This window comes from Chrysemys picta, chromosome 7 (genome assembly GCF_011386835.1).
Source record: "Chrysemys picta bellii isolate R12L10 chromosome 7, ASM1138683v2, whole genome shotgun sequence".
Lineage (NCBI taxonomy): Eukaryota > Metazoa > Chordata > Testudines > Emydidae > Chrysemys > Chrysemys picta.
Window position 1 is genome coordinate 25,671,692 of NC_088797.1, and position 19,639 is coordinate 25,691,330.

The 19,639-nt window shown below is 38.4% G+C and overlaps 1 protein-coding gene across 3 annotated transcripts in view; it reads left to right on the forward strand.

The window, feature by feature from the left end:
- ERC2 (ELKS/RAB6-interacting/CAST family member 2) overlaps positions 1-19,639 on the forward strand; it is an 836,521-nt gene that overhangs the window by 132,226 nt on the left and 684,656 nt on the right. For all 3 annotated transcript variants that reach the window (XM_065550998.1, XM_065550999.1, XM_065550997.1), the window contains exons 3-4: positions 5,726-5,749; positions 6,345-6,761. In XM_065550998.1, the coding sequence (XP_065407070.1) occupies positions 5,726-5,749; positions 6,345-6,761 (441 nt within the window). The remainder of the gene's footprint in view (positions 1-5,725; positions 5,750-6,344; positions 6,762-19,639) is intronic.

Here is a 19,639-nt window from a genome sequence, read left to right on the forward strand (position 1 = left end):
AGATTCTGAGCATCTTGTGTAGACAACAGGCATTTGGAATCTGAATCCAAATGGGATTGATTATGTTGACTTTTAGGTTGTGAGAAATCATGTCAGGATTAAGGTTTAGTTAAGAGACCCAAATATCCTAGAAAGCTTCCCTAAAGCAGTGCTAAGCACTTCTGTTCTGAAGGAGAACAGATCAGGTTAAGCATGGCAAAGACGTAAAATGAGAGAGACATCTTTGTAGATAAAAAAGAAAACGGTAAGGTTTTTTTGTCTCCCTTCGACCCTTCCAACCACCATATATTGGTGGTGGTGGTATAATTTATTTGTATTACTGCAGTGCCTAGTAGGGGTCCTAGTAGACCAGGACCCCACTTGGTAGGCACTGTACAAACAGAGAATAAAAATACGGTCCCTGCCCTGGATGTTGTTACTTTAATTGCTGAAGGAAAAAATTTAAAACATGGATACCTAACATTAGACTGCAGGTGCTCAGCACCTCTAAAACTCAAGCTACTTTTAGTTAGATACTTAATGTTAGACAGCAAAATGTGAAAAATTTAATTAGTGTGCCTATATTAATCTAATTCTTACTCTTGGACTCTGTTCTTTATAATTTTTTTTGTTTCTACCTATTTATATAATTTACTAACCATAGTCAGTTAGGGCCACATTCTCCCATCCTTACTCACAGTGGAAGAACCTTACTCTTCAAATAGTCCTCAGTAGAGTAAAGTACTATTCAGTGAGTGAAGGTTGGAGAATTTTGGTTCTTGGAAAAAAATGCGTATCCTAGAAATGCTTTCCTTAGAAATCATGCTGTATTTTTCCAAAGGTACGAGAAAGAAGGATGACTAATTGTTTAAAAACATACCCTTAGAAACCATACCTTGTTGCAGTCTGAAGGCACCTATGGCACCAGTATTTTGTTATAATATGATGGTAGTGATGATGATGATTGTTTTAATGATACACATTCTCTGTGCAAAGCTCTGCTGGGATCTGAGGAACTGCCTGGCTGCTGGCCATTTGTTTATATTTTGGTGCATGTATGTGTACTTCCTGTTGACATTTTGTTTGATATTTCCATTTTATAAATGTCCCTTTCTCCAGTGTATTTTATAACATCCGAAAGTAGTCGTTCACAGCAAACATTCCTCTTACAGCAACTGGTTGGTTTCAGAATCATTTGTATTGCCTGAGTAAGGACTACAGGATTTAGTCCATGAGTATTAGACTGATTCTATCAGTAAGAGGAAAAATGTTGATTAACCAATTCTGAGAGAATATGGATAAAAAAGATTTTACTAAGAGGATTCTACAAGGTCCTGTGATATGCTGAAGAATTCTTGCACGATGCTCCATGCCCTGACTTCCTATTGATAAAATGGGAATTGAAGGAGCATATTACTTCACAGGAGATGCTCCAAACTAGAGTTTGAAAACCTAATAATAATATTTGACAAATAACAGCAATTATTCACTGAATAGAGTATTCAGCCAGATCTGTTCAGAACAGGATCACGTTTAGGAGCAGGATGAATTCAAAAGTACTAAAATTAGTTCACTGACCACGAAAGAAGTAGATCATGCTGGAGAAATTCCATGTAAGAAACCTGGAGGGATATTTCAGACTTGTATCAATGGCTTTTATATGCAAAGAATGCTCCGAATTGATTAATCTTTTCCCATGCTTTAGGGATTGACTACAATACACTATGGGCCAAAAACAATCTGACAGCAAGAGATTATAGTAAAGTTTTGGAAAAGGAACTATCACTTCTCTAGACAGTGTATAGTGAGACTGGGTTCAGTGCATTAGGAAGTAATATAGTTTAACTGTGGCTGGATTTATAAAAGGACTGAATAATTTTCTTAACAATAATAATATTTGCTATTTTGTCCCCTAAAGTAAGAAAGAAACCAAATCCCATGGCTCAGAATGCAAGCTGGTCACCTAAGGGGTCAGAAGATAATTTTTCCACTATGTGCAGCATTGTGCAATTGGTCAGCTGTGTAATAGGATTTTTTCACCTTCCTTTGAAGTATCACTGCTGGAGGCGGGATACTGGACTTGATGGACCAATGGTTTGATACCAACTGGCAAATTTTATATTTCTGTGCCCTAAAACGCAGGGCATTATATATAGGGCAACTTTATTCCATTTCCTTTCACACTGCAAAGAGATAATATGATAGTGCAAAATGGCCTTTGAGGTGTCCCATAACATCTAAATATTAGCTGCAGATGGTGTTTTTAGAGAAGTGTGTGTGTGTGTGTGTGTGTGTGTGTGTAAAATCTTAGTTGAATGTAGAAACGCACAAAAATCCTACATTCTAGGTCAGGCATTTTCAGAGTTGGGGGCTTCACCCTACAGCCCAAACAAAATGATAAAAACTCCTGTCACTTTTATGTACAATAAGGGCTTGTCTATACTTACCGCGCTGGTTCGGCGGCAGGCAATCGAACTTCTGGGTTCGATTTATCGCGTCTAGTCTGGACGCGATAAATCGAACTCAGAAGTGCTCCCCGTCGACTCCGGTAATCCTGCTCGCCGCGAGGAGTACGCGGAGTCGACGGGGGAGCCTGCCTGCCGGGTCTGGACGGCGGTAAGTTCGAACTAAGGTACTTCGACTTCAGCTACGTTATTCACGTAGCTGAAGTTGCGTACCTTAGTTCGATTTGGGGGTTTAGTGTAGACCAAGCCTAAGAGAATGCAAAGAGCTGTATTAGGCTTTAGCTGGACCTGATTTGTGATATTTTTCTCATGCATCCATCAGGGCTGCAGGGACAAAGCAGGGTTTCCCCTTCAGTGAGACCACCATGACAAGTGAGAAAAGGCATTCGCATGGCACTGTTGTAGCTGGTGTCACAAGATATATACATGCCAGATGTGCTAAAGATTCATATGTCCCTTCATGCTTCACCACCATTCCAAAGGACATGCGTCCATGCTGATGACAGTTTCTGCTCGATAGCCATCCAAAGCAGTGTGGATCGACGCATGTTCATTTTCATCATCTAAATCAGATGCCACCAGCAGAAGGTTGATTTTCTTTTTTGGTGGTTTGGGTTCTGAATTTCCGCATCAGAGTGTAGCTCTTTAGAACTTCTGAAATCGTGTGCCACACTTCTTCTCTCTCAGATTTTGGAAAGCACTTCTGATTTTTAAACCTTGGGTCTGGTGCTGTAGCTATTTTTAGAAATCTCACATTGGTACCTTCTTTGTTTTTTGTCAAATCTGCAGTGAAAGTGTTCTTAAAATGAACAACTTGTGCTGGATCATCATCTGAGACTGCTAAACATGAAATATATGGCAGAATGTGGGTAAAACAGAGCAGGAGGCATACAATTCTCCCCCAAGGTGTTCAGTCATAAATTTAATTAATGCATTATTTTTTTAAATGAGCATCATCAGCATGGAAGCATGTCCTCTGGAATGGTGGCCAAAGCGTGAAGGAGCAAACAAATGTTTAGCATATCTGGCACCTAAATACCTTGCAGTGCCGGCTACAAAAGTGCCATGTGATAGGATTGCCAGGTGTCTGGTTTTTGACCAGAACTCCCAGTCGAAAAGGGAACCTGGCAGCTCTGGTCAGCACTGCTGACTGGGCCGTTAAAAGTCCGGGTGGCGGCGCAGCAGGGCTCAGGCAGACTTCTTGACTGCCGTGGCTCCATGTAGCTCCCAGAAGCAATGGCATGCCCCCTTTCCGGCTCCTACGCATAGGGGCAGCTGGGGGGCTCTGCACTCTGCCCCCGCCCCAAGCACCAGTTCTGCAGCTCCCATTGGCCGGGAACCATGACCAATGGGAGCTATGGGGGTAGTGCCTGCAGATGGGACAGCGCGCAGAGCTGCCTGGCCTCGTCTCCATGTAGGAGCCGGGGGAGGTGGGGCATGCCACTGCTTCCAGGAGCTGCTTGAGGTAAGTGCCACCCAGAGCCAGCATCCCTGACCCCCTCTCGCGCCCAACCCCCCTGCCCTAGCCCTGATCCCCCTACCGCCCTCTGAAGCCTTGGTCCTAGCCCGGAGCACCCTCCTACACCCCAAATCCCTCATCCCCGGCCCCACACCAAAGCCCACAGCTGGAGTCCACCCCCTCTACCGCACACCCTAACCCCTTCCCCCAGCCCGGAGCCCCCGCCCGCACCCATAACCCCTCATTTCTGCCCACCAGAACCCACATCCCCAGCCCAGAGCCCACCCACACCCCAACCCCCTACCTCAGCCCGGCGCCCCCTCCTGCACCCTGAACTCTTCAGTTCTGGCCCCACCCCAGAGCACGCACCCCCAGCCGGAGCCCTCACCACCTACTGTATCCCAACCCCCTGAGCCAGCCTGGTGAAAATGAGCGAGTGAGGGTGGGGAGAGCGAGCGACACAGGGAGGGGGGATGGAGTGAGTGGGGGGCAGGACCTCAGAGAAGGGGCGGGGCAGTTGCAGGGCAAGGGTGTTCGGTTTTGTGTGAGTAGAAAGTTGGCAACCCTACCATGTGAATGTCTGTTCTCACTTTCAGGTGACATTCTAAATAAGAAGTGGCCGGCATTTTCTCCTGTAAATGTAAACAAATTTGTTTGTCTTATTGCTTGGTTGACCAAGAAGTAGGACTGAGTGGACTTGTAGGCTCTAAAGTTTTACATTGTTTTGGTTTTGAGTGCAGTTATGTAACAAAAAAATCTACATTTGTAAGTTACACTTTAATGATAAAGAGATTGCACTACAGTGCTTGTATGAGGTGAATTGAAAAATACTATTTCTTTTATCATTTTTACAGTGCAAATATTTGTAATAAAAATAATATAAAGCGAGCACTGTGAACTTTGTATTCTGTGTTGTAACTGAAATCAATATAATTGAAAATGTCGAAAAACATCCACAATATTTAATAATTTTCAATTGGTATTCTATTGTTTAACAGTGCGATTAAAACTGCAATTAATCATGATTAATTTTTTTGAGTTTATCATGTGAGTTAACTGCGATTAATCAACAGCCTTACTTATCAGTGATTTTATATGAGAACTTGAGGAGCTTCAGAAAGTGCATTAGGATTAAAATATATGGTGCCATGTTTCCAAATGATCAGAATCTCACTGATATGCTTGCTGAGATTGAAAAGCTTTTGTTTTGGACCATATGACTATCTAAAAGTTTATATTTTTATGAAGTTTAGTACATTGTTTAGACAATTTCATGAATATAGGGGAATTATTAACTGCTGTGAAAACTGCAAATAACAATATAATCTGAAGTTATACCATAAACTATAACAATTTGGGACAATTACTTGTGGCCAAATCTAGTCTTCATTTAGGCAAATCTCCTACTGACTCTGCCTTTAGTAAGGACTGCAGGGTTTGACTATCAGTGAATAGAAAACGACTTTATTCAGGCAGAGTACAGGAGGTACAAAATACTTAAGGACAATCTGCAGTGTAGAAATATATGGTAATCTAGAAGGAAACAAGTCGTCTTTATTCAATGATGGAATTACAACTTTTGGAACACTAATAAATTCATTTGTAATATATCCACTGGCTAGAGTACATCATAGCTTTAGAGTGATATGTTTAAATTCTTATAAAGTTGTCAGTGCTATACTGTATAACACAATGAAATGATTTTTTTCTGTTGAAAGTACTTTATGTTGAATTCAGTTCTTTCTGTTAAATATTCTTTGCTTGCATTTGACCTTTCTTTATGTTGATTTTGCTTCATTTTTTCATTTACCATGCTGTTCAGTTTTTGGATGCCAGGAGAACAAAGGTTTGTCCTCTTTCTGCAGTCAATTTGTTTTGCAAAATTCAGTATTGCTTATCATTTGTTCTATTTTTGTTTGTTTGAGATGCAGTAATCCTGTTTACTAAAGTTGTTCATTTATTTATTTTTTTGCAAATAAAGCTATTAATTTTTATTTATGGGGATGACTATGATTTGCATTATAGCATGAGCAGTACCATTGAAAAAAGTGGAAGGCAGAATTACTTCTAGTATATGAAACAACTTAGAAAACAAGGAATACTGCGTCTTCAAGTTTATAGGCACAAAGTGTACTAGTGGTTGTGTCACTTTGAGATTTTTGCAACAGTTCACTTTCTCTTCACTGCCTAGTTTTATTAAGCATTAATTTTACCTGTAACTGACACTATTTTGTGTTTGTGTTTCCATCCATGTTTTATATTTTTCCAGTAGCAGTTGAAAACCTTCATTACAAGTATTTTGTCACAGATGCATTTGACATTTTTATATGGTAGAATCATCACTGAGTCTATTAACTTTTGTACCTTTACCTACAAGTAGATTAACAGAAGAAAAACTACATTTAGATCCTTCATTTACCTTATTTTTTTTTGTATTATAGCATTTGCAACTGACCATCCAGGCACTTCAAGATGAGCTTCGGACTCAGAGAGACCTTAATCATCTTCTTCAACAAGAAAGCGGAAACCGAGGAACTGAGCATTTTACTATTGAGCTTACAGAGGAGAACTTTCGAAGACTTCAGGCAGAACATGATAGACAGGCTAAAGAGCTCTTTCTCTTGAGAAAAACTCTAGAAGAAATGGAGTTGAGAATTGAAACACAAAAGCAAACACTAAATGCCAGAGATGAATCAATAAAAAAGCTTCTAGAAATGTTGCAAAGTAAAGGTTTGCCATCCAAAGGAATGGAAGATGACAACGAAAGAGCTCGAAGGATGGCCGAGGCTGAATCTCAGGTTAATCATTTAGAAGTGATTTTAGACCAGAAGGAGAAGGAAAACATACATCTTAGAGAGGTAAGAAAAGCACCTTCATCTTAAATCTTTTCAGATAAAAGGACATTTTCCTAATTTTGAAAATATATTTTATACTACTTTGAAACTTGAAACTGGAATCTATTTTCTTTTTGACTTTTCTTAAAACAAAAAAGATATTGAAACATTTAATTTGAAATTCTTCCAATCCACAAACACATAAACACAAGGAATTACATGGACTCTGGAAACAGGTATAAGAAAATAAATTAGGTCACATTTTGGGTTTCTCACTTTGATAGTGTCCCTTTAACCACCAAGATACATTTCCTTTGAAAAATCAAACTTATGCAGCTATTGAGGAGAGAATGAATAGCTACTGATACTGAAAATTAAATAAGGAAGAGTTGACAAAAATGGAGTAAAGTGGTGCAAGCTTTTTTTTTTTTTCTCTTTAACTGTCTTGTTCTTGGCATTAACACATGCAGGTTTCTGCTTCTGGTGTAAGACTGGGGGTTGAATCAGCCAAAGATCTGTGGCAGATCAAAGCATTGCATGTTGAATGTGAGGTGGTGGGAACTGGCTGGTACAGCAAATGTCTTAGAGTGGCAAAATGGTACATTTATCCAGAAAGGTTGGAACCACTCATCTACTCCTTAATGAATTTACACATAATTTCTGATCAGAAGTACTTATTGTCCTTGTCATGGAATGATTGTTTATGTTTACAGTTTCTTCAGTACTGGGAGAGAACAGCAGGAAGAAATATTTTTAAAGCATTCCTTTACATTTTCTTTTTTCTTTCTAACTTCTACAGCCTAGCAGCTTTCCTGTCACAAGGAGATATGGGCAAATCAGTTTGTCTGTAAAAAGAAATGACTCTAGTCTTCACCAGCCCTGAAACCAAGCTGAACTCAATTCTGCAGTTCAAAAAAGTATTAAATTTAAATTAAATTCTAAATTTCTATGACTCTGAAATTACTAGTTTTAGGTGAAATATTAAGGACATCCCTATTCTGGTGGTATTTGACCCATCTGAAGCCCAGAAGTACTGGAAATCTCACAAGACTTGTTCTTATATTTCTAGTCCATTTTTCTTTCTTTCTTTGCAACACCCTGCTTTTTCAGGGAAGAAAAGTAAAGTTTTGTTCTCTAGGCATTGTGGGTCATAAAGCCTGTACCCTGAAGACCTTTCTCAGTCAAAACTCCCACTAAAAAGAAAAGTTATCCATTAGTAGGGTCTGAAATCAATGGGATATTAAAGGAATTGCACCTGCTTGCATCAGCACTGAATTTGGCTCATAGTCTGCTAGAGTGAAGCTTCTGTGTTGCACTCTCTAGGCTATTAATCTAGCTTCCTGGTTTTGATCTGCTCTTGTCAGAATGACCTGTGCTGTTTATTTTAGGGTTAAATTATTTATTCATTTTTCATTGGCACTGTTTGTATCATGGAGCTTAGTATCAGTGTTGTTTAGGTCTGTGAGTAAAGCTATATAGGAATGGAATGTGTTTTACTTTCAAGTTTGATATACTGCTTTGTGATGAAGAAATTTAATTTTAAGATAAGGAAACGTGTAACTTGGGGTACTGAATGGGCAAATTCAGCCTCCACTTCTGCTCCCTCCCCCCCCCCCCAACAAAATGGAGGTCCTCAGAAAGAATCCTGTCCATAAGTTAGGAACGGTTTTGGACCTTTATGGGACAGACTGCACACAATTAGTGAATCATACTCAATTTTGCCACCTGGGTCTTTCCCTTAACAAACATTAGCAAAGCAATGGTCCCAACATAGATGTATTGGACTCCACTCTGTGATGAAATATTCACCAAGAAGCTCCAACTCCATGAGGCTAGATTATCCACTATAGAAAAGAATATTAGAATGTCAGGTAGGTATTGGTTGCTCTCTGGTGTTATCTCTTGGGGCCCTCTTTTTTGTTCTGGTAACTGACTATGCCCCCTGTGCACTGGCAACACATCATGAAAGTTTCCAATCTTCAGTTCGTACTGCATTTCCTCTCTTTGTAGCTGTACATTTTGAGTCCTACGTAACTTGAGGACACCTGAATTCAGATTTTCTCTCCTGAGAATGTAGAAAAGCTGTGATCTAAAGGGATCAGGCTCCTGGACCTAATCTATGGGAGAGGTATGTGATAGGGTGTATCCCAGGGAGGGGACCCTGAAACCATACCACACCAAACCTCAATGGCATTGATAGGAAGAAGGCCCACCAAGCCAACCAGGACCCAGACAACACTGGGGTTTTGAATATAAATTGTCAGCTTGGTTTTGAAGGCTATGCAGGAAGGCATTGCCAGCTGGGAGCAAATTACATGCAGTGGAGTCCATTTAAGATCAACACCTTAAAGAAATGATTACTTTCAGACAAGAGAAAGAGGATTGTACTGTCCAGAAGCAGAGAGCTCTTACTGACCCATTGGAGTTACTCTGTATTGTTTGTACTATGGGGTATTATGTTTATAAATTTACTTCTTGCAAAACTGCATGGAATGAAAAACACACTTTTTGCCAAATTAGTTTCAATTTGGGCTATGCCAGAATCTGTTCAATAAAACCCCATCCAGACAGGGTGACATTAATCTCAAACCTGAATCTCTGTGAATCTTTGTATTGTTCTAGCTGTACTATATTTGATTTTTTTAAAAAGATCTTTTAATGGTACCTTGAAATATCTTATCTTCTCTCACATTTCTGCCAGAACAAGAAACCAATATTTTGTAAAAGAAATCTGTACATTTCTATATACCTCTTTATTGGCTGGTTTATAGCGATGTGTAAAATTCATTGTTTCAAAGTAAAGAATTTTTTATTCTCACTGCATCTCTCTTCTGATTTGGATGACACTGCTCTGATTTCTTTTTGTAAGAATGATTAATGGATTTTCAGGAAGCAGTAAGAGAGAGGTCCGTCTTGGTAAAATTAACAGCTTGGATTTAGTTTAGTATTGTTACCCATTTTGATCCAAGTGGTTTGCAAGTATTTGGGGTCATCTTAGTTGCTTGTGTTAGGATGGAGACTTCCTTGATACAAAGACTGTGCACAAAGTCCTGTTTCCTTGAAGCCAATAGGAATCAAACAGGAAACAATTTCCTTGCTCCATATTCCAAGCTGCTCTCCATATCAGAAGTGCTCTTTTTCTTAGCTTTTCCGCAGGTGGTAATTAGCTTTTCCGTAAGTACTTCTTTTGCTGCTTTCTCCATCTGCTTCTGAGATGTTTCTTGCTTCATTTGCTACACATATGGTTCCACCAAAATAATACACAGGCCTCTGCATTTGCATTCAGTGCCCAGTTAACCCCTCTGCCCACATAGCTTAGCTCCTGACTGACCTTGCATGTGGCTTCTCTTTTGGACAGTGGCTGTTACTGTTTCAGCTATCTTTCTCTACAAAGACACTGAACCGCTTCTTAAATTTATCCTGAATGAAGGGTGTGGCTACTATGCCCACCAGCATCAATGAAGATTCACACAACTCCTACCATAATAGTATTGTTACAGTATATTCATATTCTTTTGAGAAGTCAAAGTTATCACAAGCTCGTCTTAAAAAATGAGCCTTTGATTAAAAAATTAGTGAATGGACTGGTGAAATAAAATCCTTCCCTCATTCAAAATAATGAGGGGAGAGGGATAGCTCAGTGGTTTGAGCATTGGCCTGCTAAACCGAGGGTTGTGAGTTCAGTCCTTGAGGGGGCCACTTAGGGATCTGGGGCAAAATCAGTACTTGGTCCTGCTAGTGAAGGCAGGGGGCTGGACTCAATGACCTTTCAAGGTCCCTTCCAGTTCTAGGAGATAGGATATCTCCATTTATTTATTTATTTGTGTCCAGGAACCATATAAAACCCTTTTCTGGATTGTTAGGCACATAGTTGCTCTGAGTGTCAGGCAGCAGAACCAATAATATTTTATTGTGGCTATCTGCATAAGACCTAGAGCCATGAGAGATGGGTTCTAGTTTTGGCTCTACCACTGACCTGCTGTGAGTCTGGGTAAGTCACTTAATATTCATGGAATACATGAAAACTGCAGCTTTTAGATCACCAGTAACAGGAGCCAAAGCCAAGTGGAGAAAGTCATTGTGGGCCATGTTAGGAAGGCATTTCACCATCTGTAAAATGACGATATTTCCCTACATCCTAAGTCTGTTGTGAATCTTCTAGTATTCATGTTTCTCAAGTGCACTGAGAACCTATTTAAGAGTCTTTATTAATGCAAATGATAAGCTTCACTGAATTCTTGGTGCCAAGGTTTGAATCTTTCTCCCACTTTTTCTCCCATGTCCTTTAAGTCTCCTGTTTTTGTTTTTTATTGAAGATGAGCAATTTTATTTTCAATTGAAAAGCATAACAAAGAGAAGGCAAGAAGTGTTCCTCTTATGAGAAGTTGTTTAGCCATTTTAGTGCTCTTGCATTTTGCTGACACCATCATTAGCAGAGGCAATCTGAGGAGACTAGTGATAGGTCTTTATCCCTGAGTAAGCTAAAAGGTCAAACTCTTCCTTTAGAAAGGACAGGCTCAGAGATTAAGCAGCAATTAAAGTAATGATAGAAGCCTCCTATTTGTGTGCTCCTCTCCTCCTGTCATTGGTATTGTGAAAGTATATGTCCTATGCACTCCCTTCCTTCTATTTCAGTGACCTTTGTGGAGATGAGAGTGTGGGAGAGAGACATACAAACAGTTAGTCCGTCCAACAAGCAGGAATAACATTGACAAGTAAAAATTCTTCTTTTCCTATTGTTAATTGATTGGAATCAGTCTTGTGAGATATTTAACTCTTGGTACTTCACAATCCTGGACCCATTTCACTCTCTCTGTTGTGTTTCCTGTTACAGTTGCACTAGCTAGTATAGCAGCAAAGAGGTAACCTTGCAGTAATATCATAATGTTTACTCCAGTGATGCATTCCCTGGAGTGAGATCAGGAAAGCCTCAATGTTGGAATACATGAAAACTGCAACTTTTAGATCACAAGTAACAGGACTCAAGGCTAAATGGAGAGGGTCATTCTGGGCCATGTTAGGTAGACTTACCTGTAGGAATGGAAGATTTGTAGAGAGGTAAGTAAAAGTGGAGTGAGGTCTATTGAGGTTTGTAGAAGAAGGTGAAAAAAGCTAGCTAGACTGAACTTGAAATCCTGCTATCCTATCACAGAAATAGAAAAATGTCAATGTAGTTAGCTTTATTTTGTAATAGTTGTATGTGTGTGATATGATTTTTTTAAAGAGGGGTTTCATTTATATTCCATCTTTTAAGAAACTTAAATATATTTAATATATTTCTTTCTGAGAAAGAAAAAAAATGGATTTATATACTCCTGGGGTGTCTGCATCTATAACATACATTGAATGAGATGCTATTTCACAGTCTAGTATCATTATTTGAACAAAAATGATTTACATAAATACCCCAAGGCATTATATTGAATTTTGAATCCAGTTTTAAAGAGTAGCTTTTTGAAAGGAGACAAAGTTATTTTCCATGATTTTTAGAACTTCTTTACTCATGATCATATTTCAACAGCTTAAAACTGAACCCTTGTCTGTAACTGTTTGCCTTAATTGTACACACACATTCATTTTGTTAGGGTTTTTCAGTGTTAGGTGGATTGTACTGATATTTTTAAGAGGTGAGAGCACTGAAGCATTTGCTTGAAGAAGAAAATCACATACAGTATAATGAACTACAAGGTCCTTGCAAATATACACACATAAGAAAAAAGATCTTGTTAGTCATTGCTGTGTCCCTTTTAAATTAAGCATTTTAAACGTTTAAAATGTGTTTGAAGTCATATGAAGTCTTATTATGGTTTGGTTGGCATTCAGAATTAAATATTATGAAGATCACTAAACATACATTCCTATCACAAAATGTGATAGGCCTGCCTTATATTTTGTAAATTGGTTATCATGTATCTTTTCTAGGTTTTTAAATAAACATTTTTCTCCATAAGTTTGGGAGAACTTTAGGTAATACGGTGGTTTTATCATGTGGAAATCTAGCACAGATGTTTGGTATTACTTTTTTTAAACATGATGACCACACATGATTTACCCTAAGTACCATTAAGTATTTTTTTATTATTGCTATTAAAAACTTGCCTTAGGCAAAGTCCCACTAAATTTCTAGTAAAGTCAAATGTTAAAATTCCAGTACGTATGATTATATATAACACGCAGCATCTCCTATATAATGTATAATTTCACTAAAACCGAATCTGACATCATATTTAGTTTTATACATGCAATTTAACCCTTATCTTGTATGTATTCTTAAAATAATGCTATAATATGTAGTTTATAGCTACAGTTTTTTATACTTTGTGGAAACTTTTTGATTATAATTTGTGTACTTCAAACTTTCAGGATTTCTTAAAAAAATTCTGCTTCTATCTTTGAACTCAGTTGGTCAAATAATGAAGGTTGATGATAGGACTTGAACTGCCAGCATGAATTAGTTATTGCATGTTTTATAAGTTATTAATGGAACAAAGTTCCTTCTTCCACTGTGAATAGAACAGATGCCTTGCAGACTTTCAATGTTTACTGTAAATACCTTGCATTGGAGCCAGTAGTAATTTACTAAGGAAATACTTTATCAACACCAAACGTTTCTCCCCCCCAAAGTTAGTTATATAGATTAACAACCACTCTAGACTAAATCTCTTTATTAGGCTCATTAGTGCGTCTTTCCCTTTTATTTCTACTGACCAGGCTCAAAATACTAATCTAATCAGTTACTAGAAGAATGCCTTCTATTTTAAAAAAGTTAAGAAAAAAAATGTAAATTTGGCCTCCCTAAACCTTTTTTATATATGATTCTTAATATGTTGGTTATAAATACATCCTTATACAAAAGATCCTCATTAAGGCAATTATTTTATATCAAAATGTAAATAGTAATATGTACATTTTAAGGTGACCTCTTAGGTTTGGAAGAGGACTTTGCAATCATAGTAGCTGCTCCAGATATGAAAAAACAGAAACATGATTATGCCCTGGAGGACAGTAACTACTCTTACTGTCACCTATTCAGACATATTTTCATTTTGCACCATATTATTCTTGTGAGGATGCTCAGTTACAACACATTGTACAGTGCATGTGAAGAATTAGAAGGGCTACAGACTAAAGATTCAGTTTCTTTAAAAGACAGAACCACTCAATGAAGATTTTACAACAAGTTTAGAAAATGTGTCAGTTTAAATCTGTCAGTTTAAAACTGGAGTGGATACTTCTGAGTAACAAGTGAAGAAGTAGTTTGCAGTGTTTCAGATTTGAAGAAATAATCATAAGTGGAGGTAACAAAGGTATTTCAGGAATCCAGACTTTATGGATAAGTCAGTTTTTATACCTTCCAATACATGGAGGTGATAAAGGCATCTTGACAGCGTTCCTGGAAGGTGCAGTTTTCAGAAGGTAATTTTCTAGGAACTATCTCGAATTGTAAAACTGTAACATCAGACCTAAGTATATAAATAATATCGTGGCAGGGCTGCATGTCCAATTCACACACATTTTTGAGGGTTGCAGGTTTGACATAATCATCTAAGGAGACTAACAACTAAACGGAGAAGTCCTGACATTTCTTTTGTTTCTACCTATTTTCCTTATTTCTTTCCATATCTTCCTTGTTTTTCTCTTCCTTTTCCTTCTCTGGTCACACTAGCCTGGATCCACAAAAAGGACTGAAGTGTTGTGATACTCATGGTCACAATGCTCGAGTCTTAGTACCTAGAAAATCACAGGAACAACATGGTGATCCACATTATTTCCTGGACACTTGTTGGTATGTCCTATGGGCTTATGCAGCGTCAGAGAGCTGTCAGGGAGCCAATCAAGGATTGCTAAGACTGCTGTCAATCAGATCACTCAAGGAGGACCTTCCTATGGCATTCAACCTGTCGGAATTGTAGGTTGCAGGGAGTGGCCAGGTTACAGCTGCCACCAGGGGATGTTGGTTGGCTGGTAGCCCTGCAGACCTTAGTTCAAGTCCTGCTGATCCTGACAGCATATGATTCAAGAGCCAGGGGAAAATATATATTCATCTGCCTAAGTTGTATGTTGGGTCCGATCAGAGGCTGCTTAACTCCACGTACAATGGGAGTGGGAGGCTGATGATGAACTGCTTTATAACTTTTAGCCTAGTGGTTAGGGTACTCACCCTCTGTTTCAAGTCACCTTCTTATCAAGCAGAGGGGGTTTTGAACGGGAATCTGCCACTTCTGAGGTGAGTGCTCTAACCATTGGGCTATAGAGTCACTCTTTCTCTGGCCAAATTAAATACTGAATTATTTAATGTGAAACAACATTCATAGGAAAAATTGAGGGAGATCCTCATTAGAATATTCCATACCCTAGGGTTGGGGCACTCATCTGAGTGGGGTGACTTGAACAAGGGGCTCTCACATCCTGGTTGAGTATCCAAACCACTGGGCTAAAGGTATGACGGAAGCAGTCCTCCTCCTTTCCTTCCCCTCCCTGGATGTTTTATGTGGAGTTAGGTGGCCTCTGAGTGCTTATTGGATCAGGACATGCAGGCAATTTAGGTGGCCAAACATATACTGTGAATGTACCCAGTGGCAGGAACGTTCTGAACAGCCTTTTTTGAAAAACTACTTTTAAAGTTAATAAATATACATGGGGCAGACAGTCCCATTTATACATTACAGGATCCTCATTCACAAGAACAGGGCAAACATAACGTAATTGTGATCAGTGGGATGGAGAAAAGCAGTCCTTATGGTAGAAGGACAAATGAAGGAATTTAAATACAGTGGTTAAATATTCATATTCACAGGTTTGAGACTGGTAACCAAAGCCAGAAAGGAGGGCCATAGAGCTGCTTTCACTAACAAAAAGTATTTCTTCATTACCCTTCCTGGCATAACTTTAGTTAATATCAAGATGGGGGGGGGGGAGAGGAAGGGGGGGAGACAATATATTATAGTTAGGAACAGATATCAAAATTAGTCAGTTTTGGTGTAACTGGTACATTTTCACACAGTGTATCACAGCTGAATCTGATAACAAAAAAGACTGACGTGTGAATCCCTTTTCCTTCCTTCTGGCTATTGTTCTATTTTTAATTTTGTTGTTGGACTTTTTATTTTAGAATAGGTGAAAACAATTCTGTATAGTCATAAACATGTTAGCACAAGCGCTTCCTGAATGGGGTGCTGGTAACAATAACATCAGTCTGCATTTAAATTTGGAAACCTTAAAAGTCAATAAAATAGCAAACTTCTCCCAGTCTACAGATGAGTCTGAAAGAGGTCAATCATTGCTTAGTTTTTAAGATTCTGGTTATCCTGGAATGGTGTCCAGATCATTTTATACTCCATGTTTTCTTTGAAGTTTAGTCACTTTTCCAGGACTGCTGTGTCTTTCAGTTGTCTCATTTACTGTCCAATTTGCAGCCTTTTATTCCATGTATGTGCTTCATGATAGGTGCTTTTTGTAGGTATCTGTTCATCACTTCATAAACACAAGAGGTACCCTGTTTATATCTTTGGTCTTAGACAGCACAATAGCTGGGAAACTTGGGAAACTCAATATGGAAAAAGTGTAAGGTACATATGTGGTACCCATCACCGCAGCATCTGAGCACCTTACAATCTTTTATTAAGGGGGAACAGAGAGACTAAGCAACCTGCCCAAAGTCATACAGGAAGTTTATAGAAGAGCAAGGAATTGAAGCCAGGTCTCCCAAGACCCAGGCCAGTGCCCTATAACCACTGGACCATCCTTCCTTTCCCACTGGACTATTATTCTTCTCAGTCCAGAATGTAAGTGGACCTGCAACATTAAAAATAGGAGTAGAATGATTGGGCCCAAGGACACCGTAGAAACTAATACAGAAGATATTTTGACATTATATTGAAGGGTTGTCTGTCCTAGGAAATACTGTATATTACTCTGGTGATCTCATCATCAGAAGGGTATTGCTGAGAATGAAAAGACACAGAAAAGAGCAGTAAAGATGGCTAGACTTATACTAGGTCTTGCATAAGAAGATAGATTCCACAAACTAGGATTATTTAGACTGGAAAAGAAAAGCAACTGAGGTATTCAGAATGAAGAGTGTAATGAAAATTGTTCAGTTGCAACTTTTACCTTGTTTCATAATATTAGCACCAGATATTATGTGATTAAATTTTAAAAATGGCAAATTTGGATCAGATATGCCTGAGTATATTTTACTCCTGGAATTCATTATTACAGGTGGTTCAGAAAGAGGACTGGACTGGACAATTTCGTGACTGCTAACAACTTTAATAAAATCTCACACTTCAGACCAGTGTTTCTCAAACTTATTTGATCACGCCCCCTTCTTTGTATCTGTAGTCATTTCTGCCTTCTTCCTCTGGGCACCGGGTGAGCAGCTGCTGCTATCTGGTCACCCAGCTCTGAATGTGCGCAGTAAATTTGTTTTTTTTCTCTAAAGCTTCTTATGCACTCCCCAAATATATTCTGTGCCCCCCCCCAGTTTGAGAACCACTTTTGCTTTAGACCATATGTTCCATCCTCATTTTTTCTCTCTCTCTCTCTCTCTCCCCCCCTCCTGCCCCAAAATCATTGCACAATTGGCTAAATATATTAGGTCAGCGGTTTTCAACCAGGGGTTCGTGTACCCCTGGGGTATACAGAGGTCTTCCAAGGGATACATCTACTCATCTAGATATTTGCCTAGTTTTACAACAGGCTACATAAAAAGCACTAGCAAAGTCAGCACAAACTAAACTTTCACACACACAATGACTTGTTTATACCGCTGTATATACCATACACTGAAATGTAAGTACAATATTTATATTCCAATTGATTTATTTTTTAATTATATGGTAAAAATGAGACCGTATGCAATTTTTCAGTAATAGTATGCTGTCACTTTCTTTTATTTTTGTGTCTGATTTTGTAAGCAAGCAGTTTTTAAATGAGGTGAAACTTGGGGTAGGCAACACCAATCAGACTCTTGAAAAAGGTACAGTAGTCTGGAAAGATTCCTAATGCAGTGGCTCTCAAACTTTTTGAGCTTCCTCTAAGGCATGAGCTAGTGGCCAGAGGCTAGATACCAGACTAGATTGGTTAATGGCCTGGTCTAATATGGCTAAACCTGTCTTCCTATATAAAACCCAATAAAAAGAAATTTTAAAAATACTACAATCATACTTAGCAGGCGTCAGAATAACAACCATGTCTGAATAAAAGAATTTGCAGTAATTTAACCCAAATGACCTTCAACCAGAGAGCATAAGATACTTGAAATTTGATAGTCAGATCGCAAACTTAAATGAACATATTTTATTCCAGATGTATAATCCTTCAATATCCAGAAAGAGAACCTGCCTGAAAAAAATTCTATACATTCATTTATATCAAAGTTGTTAAATTTGTTTATGATTTTTTATGATGCTCCTCTACTGTACAAATATTGAAGAAATACTACCATATTTATTGCAGTAGTGCCCCCAAATTGATAGTTTTTAGCTATGGAGATGAACCAAGCAGAATAGGACGTTATTTTAGAGCTAAACAGAAATTCAAGTTTTGTAAAAGGAATAGATCAGTAAAGTACAATTTCATTTGTAACAGACCTATTTTTCTAAAGCTCTTTTGCCTTGTAGGCCCAACCAAAGCAGGAGAGTATTATCAAAGTCCATTTTGTCATTGTTAGGGGTGATATTTCCTTTATGTATTTTCTGAACCCCAGATTGAAACTGCAGTTGCTAATTAGACTGAGACTGCTGACAAGGAAGAGACAGAATGATTAATTGGCAAGTATCAGGCTTTCTTATTATCCATGTGTGAATAGTGCAGCCTTTATCCAGATCATGGAGATGGAGTCTTGAGCAATGATGAGCAACAGAGCCCCCATTTAGGCTTCCAGCACATAGCAGTGTGCTGACTCTCACTGAAAATTTTTTAAGGGATCACTGTCTGCCTAGCCAAGATAGTTCTTTCCTAATATGTGCAAAGGACAAAGGGAAGAAGAGAAAAATGGAAGGAGGCATTGGTTTTTACTTTTAGAAAAAGCTGCCTTTCATTTATTTATATGCACATTTTTGAGATATAAGGATGAAAACTGCTGTAAAAGGTGAGCATTGCCATTTAGAATACAACAATAACATTAATTAGGCAAAATGGTAATTATTGTAATGGTAATCCTGTTGCAGATTTTGGGCCTTATATTACTTGTTTGTTGTCAAATAAAGTTTTGGGACCCTAATCCATTTCTACAGAAATCAACGGCACAACACCCATTAACTCTAATGGCAGCAGAATCAGTCACAAATTCAGCAGGTTTTAAAACATTCTGAACAAATACCTCTTGGGCTGAAATATTTGGTTTCTCTCAGAAGATAAATTATTGACATTTTAATTTAAGCAAAAACATTTTAGAAGTTTTGAATTTAGTTAGGATGAAAAAACCTTATCGTGTTTTTTTGACTGCACTTTTCATTTGTACATTGTTACTGTAGATCAAAACGGTGGAAACTTGTCCTGGACATAGTCCTCATTGAAGAGTTGTGCCACTACTTGGCTTACTTTTTTTTTCATTTGTATCATGTTATGGCCATTGAAAAATCTCTACTGTGTTCACATGCAATAGAAGGTTTCATTCACTGGAGGGGAACACTTCGATTATCGATACAGTGTGCATGGGTGTGACTATCTGGAATTGTACATTATTCAAAAGTGCCAAAAAGCAGCATTCAGAATCTGATTGCATTCAGAATCTGATTTGTTGTATTAACTTTTTCTGCAGTATTTTTTGTAAATTTGAGCATCCATGTCCAGTAAAGCTCTTGGTCGAAATGTAGTAAATAGAATAATTCATCTAATTAAAAATTGTCTGTGGCCAGAGGACTGGCTAGGGAACCCTCAGGACCCACCTCTTCACT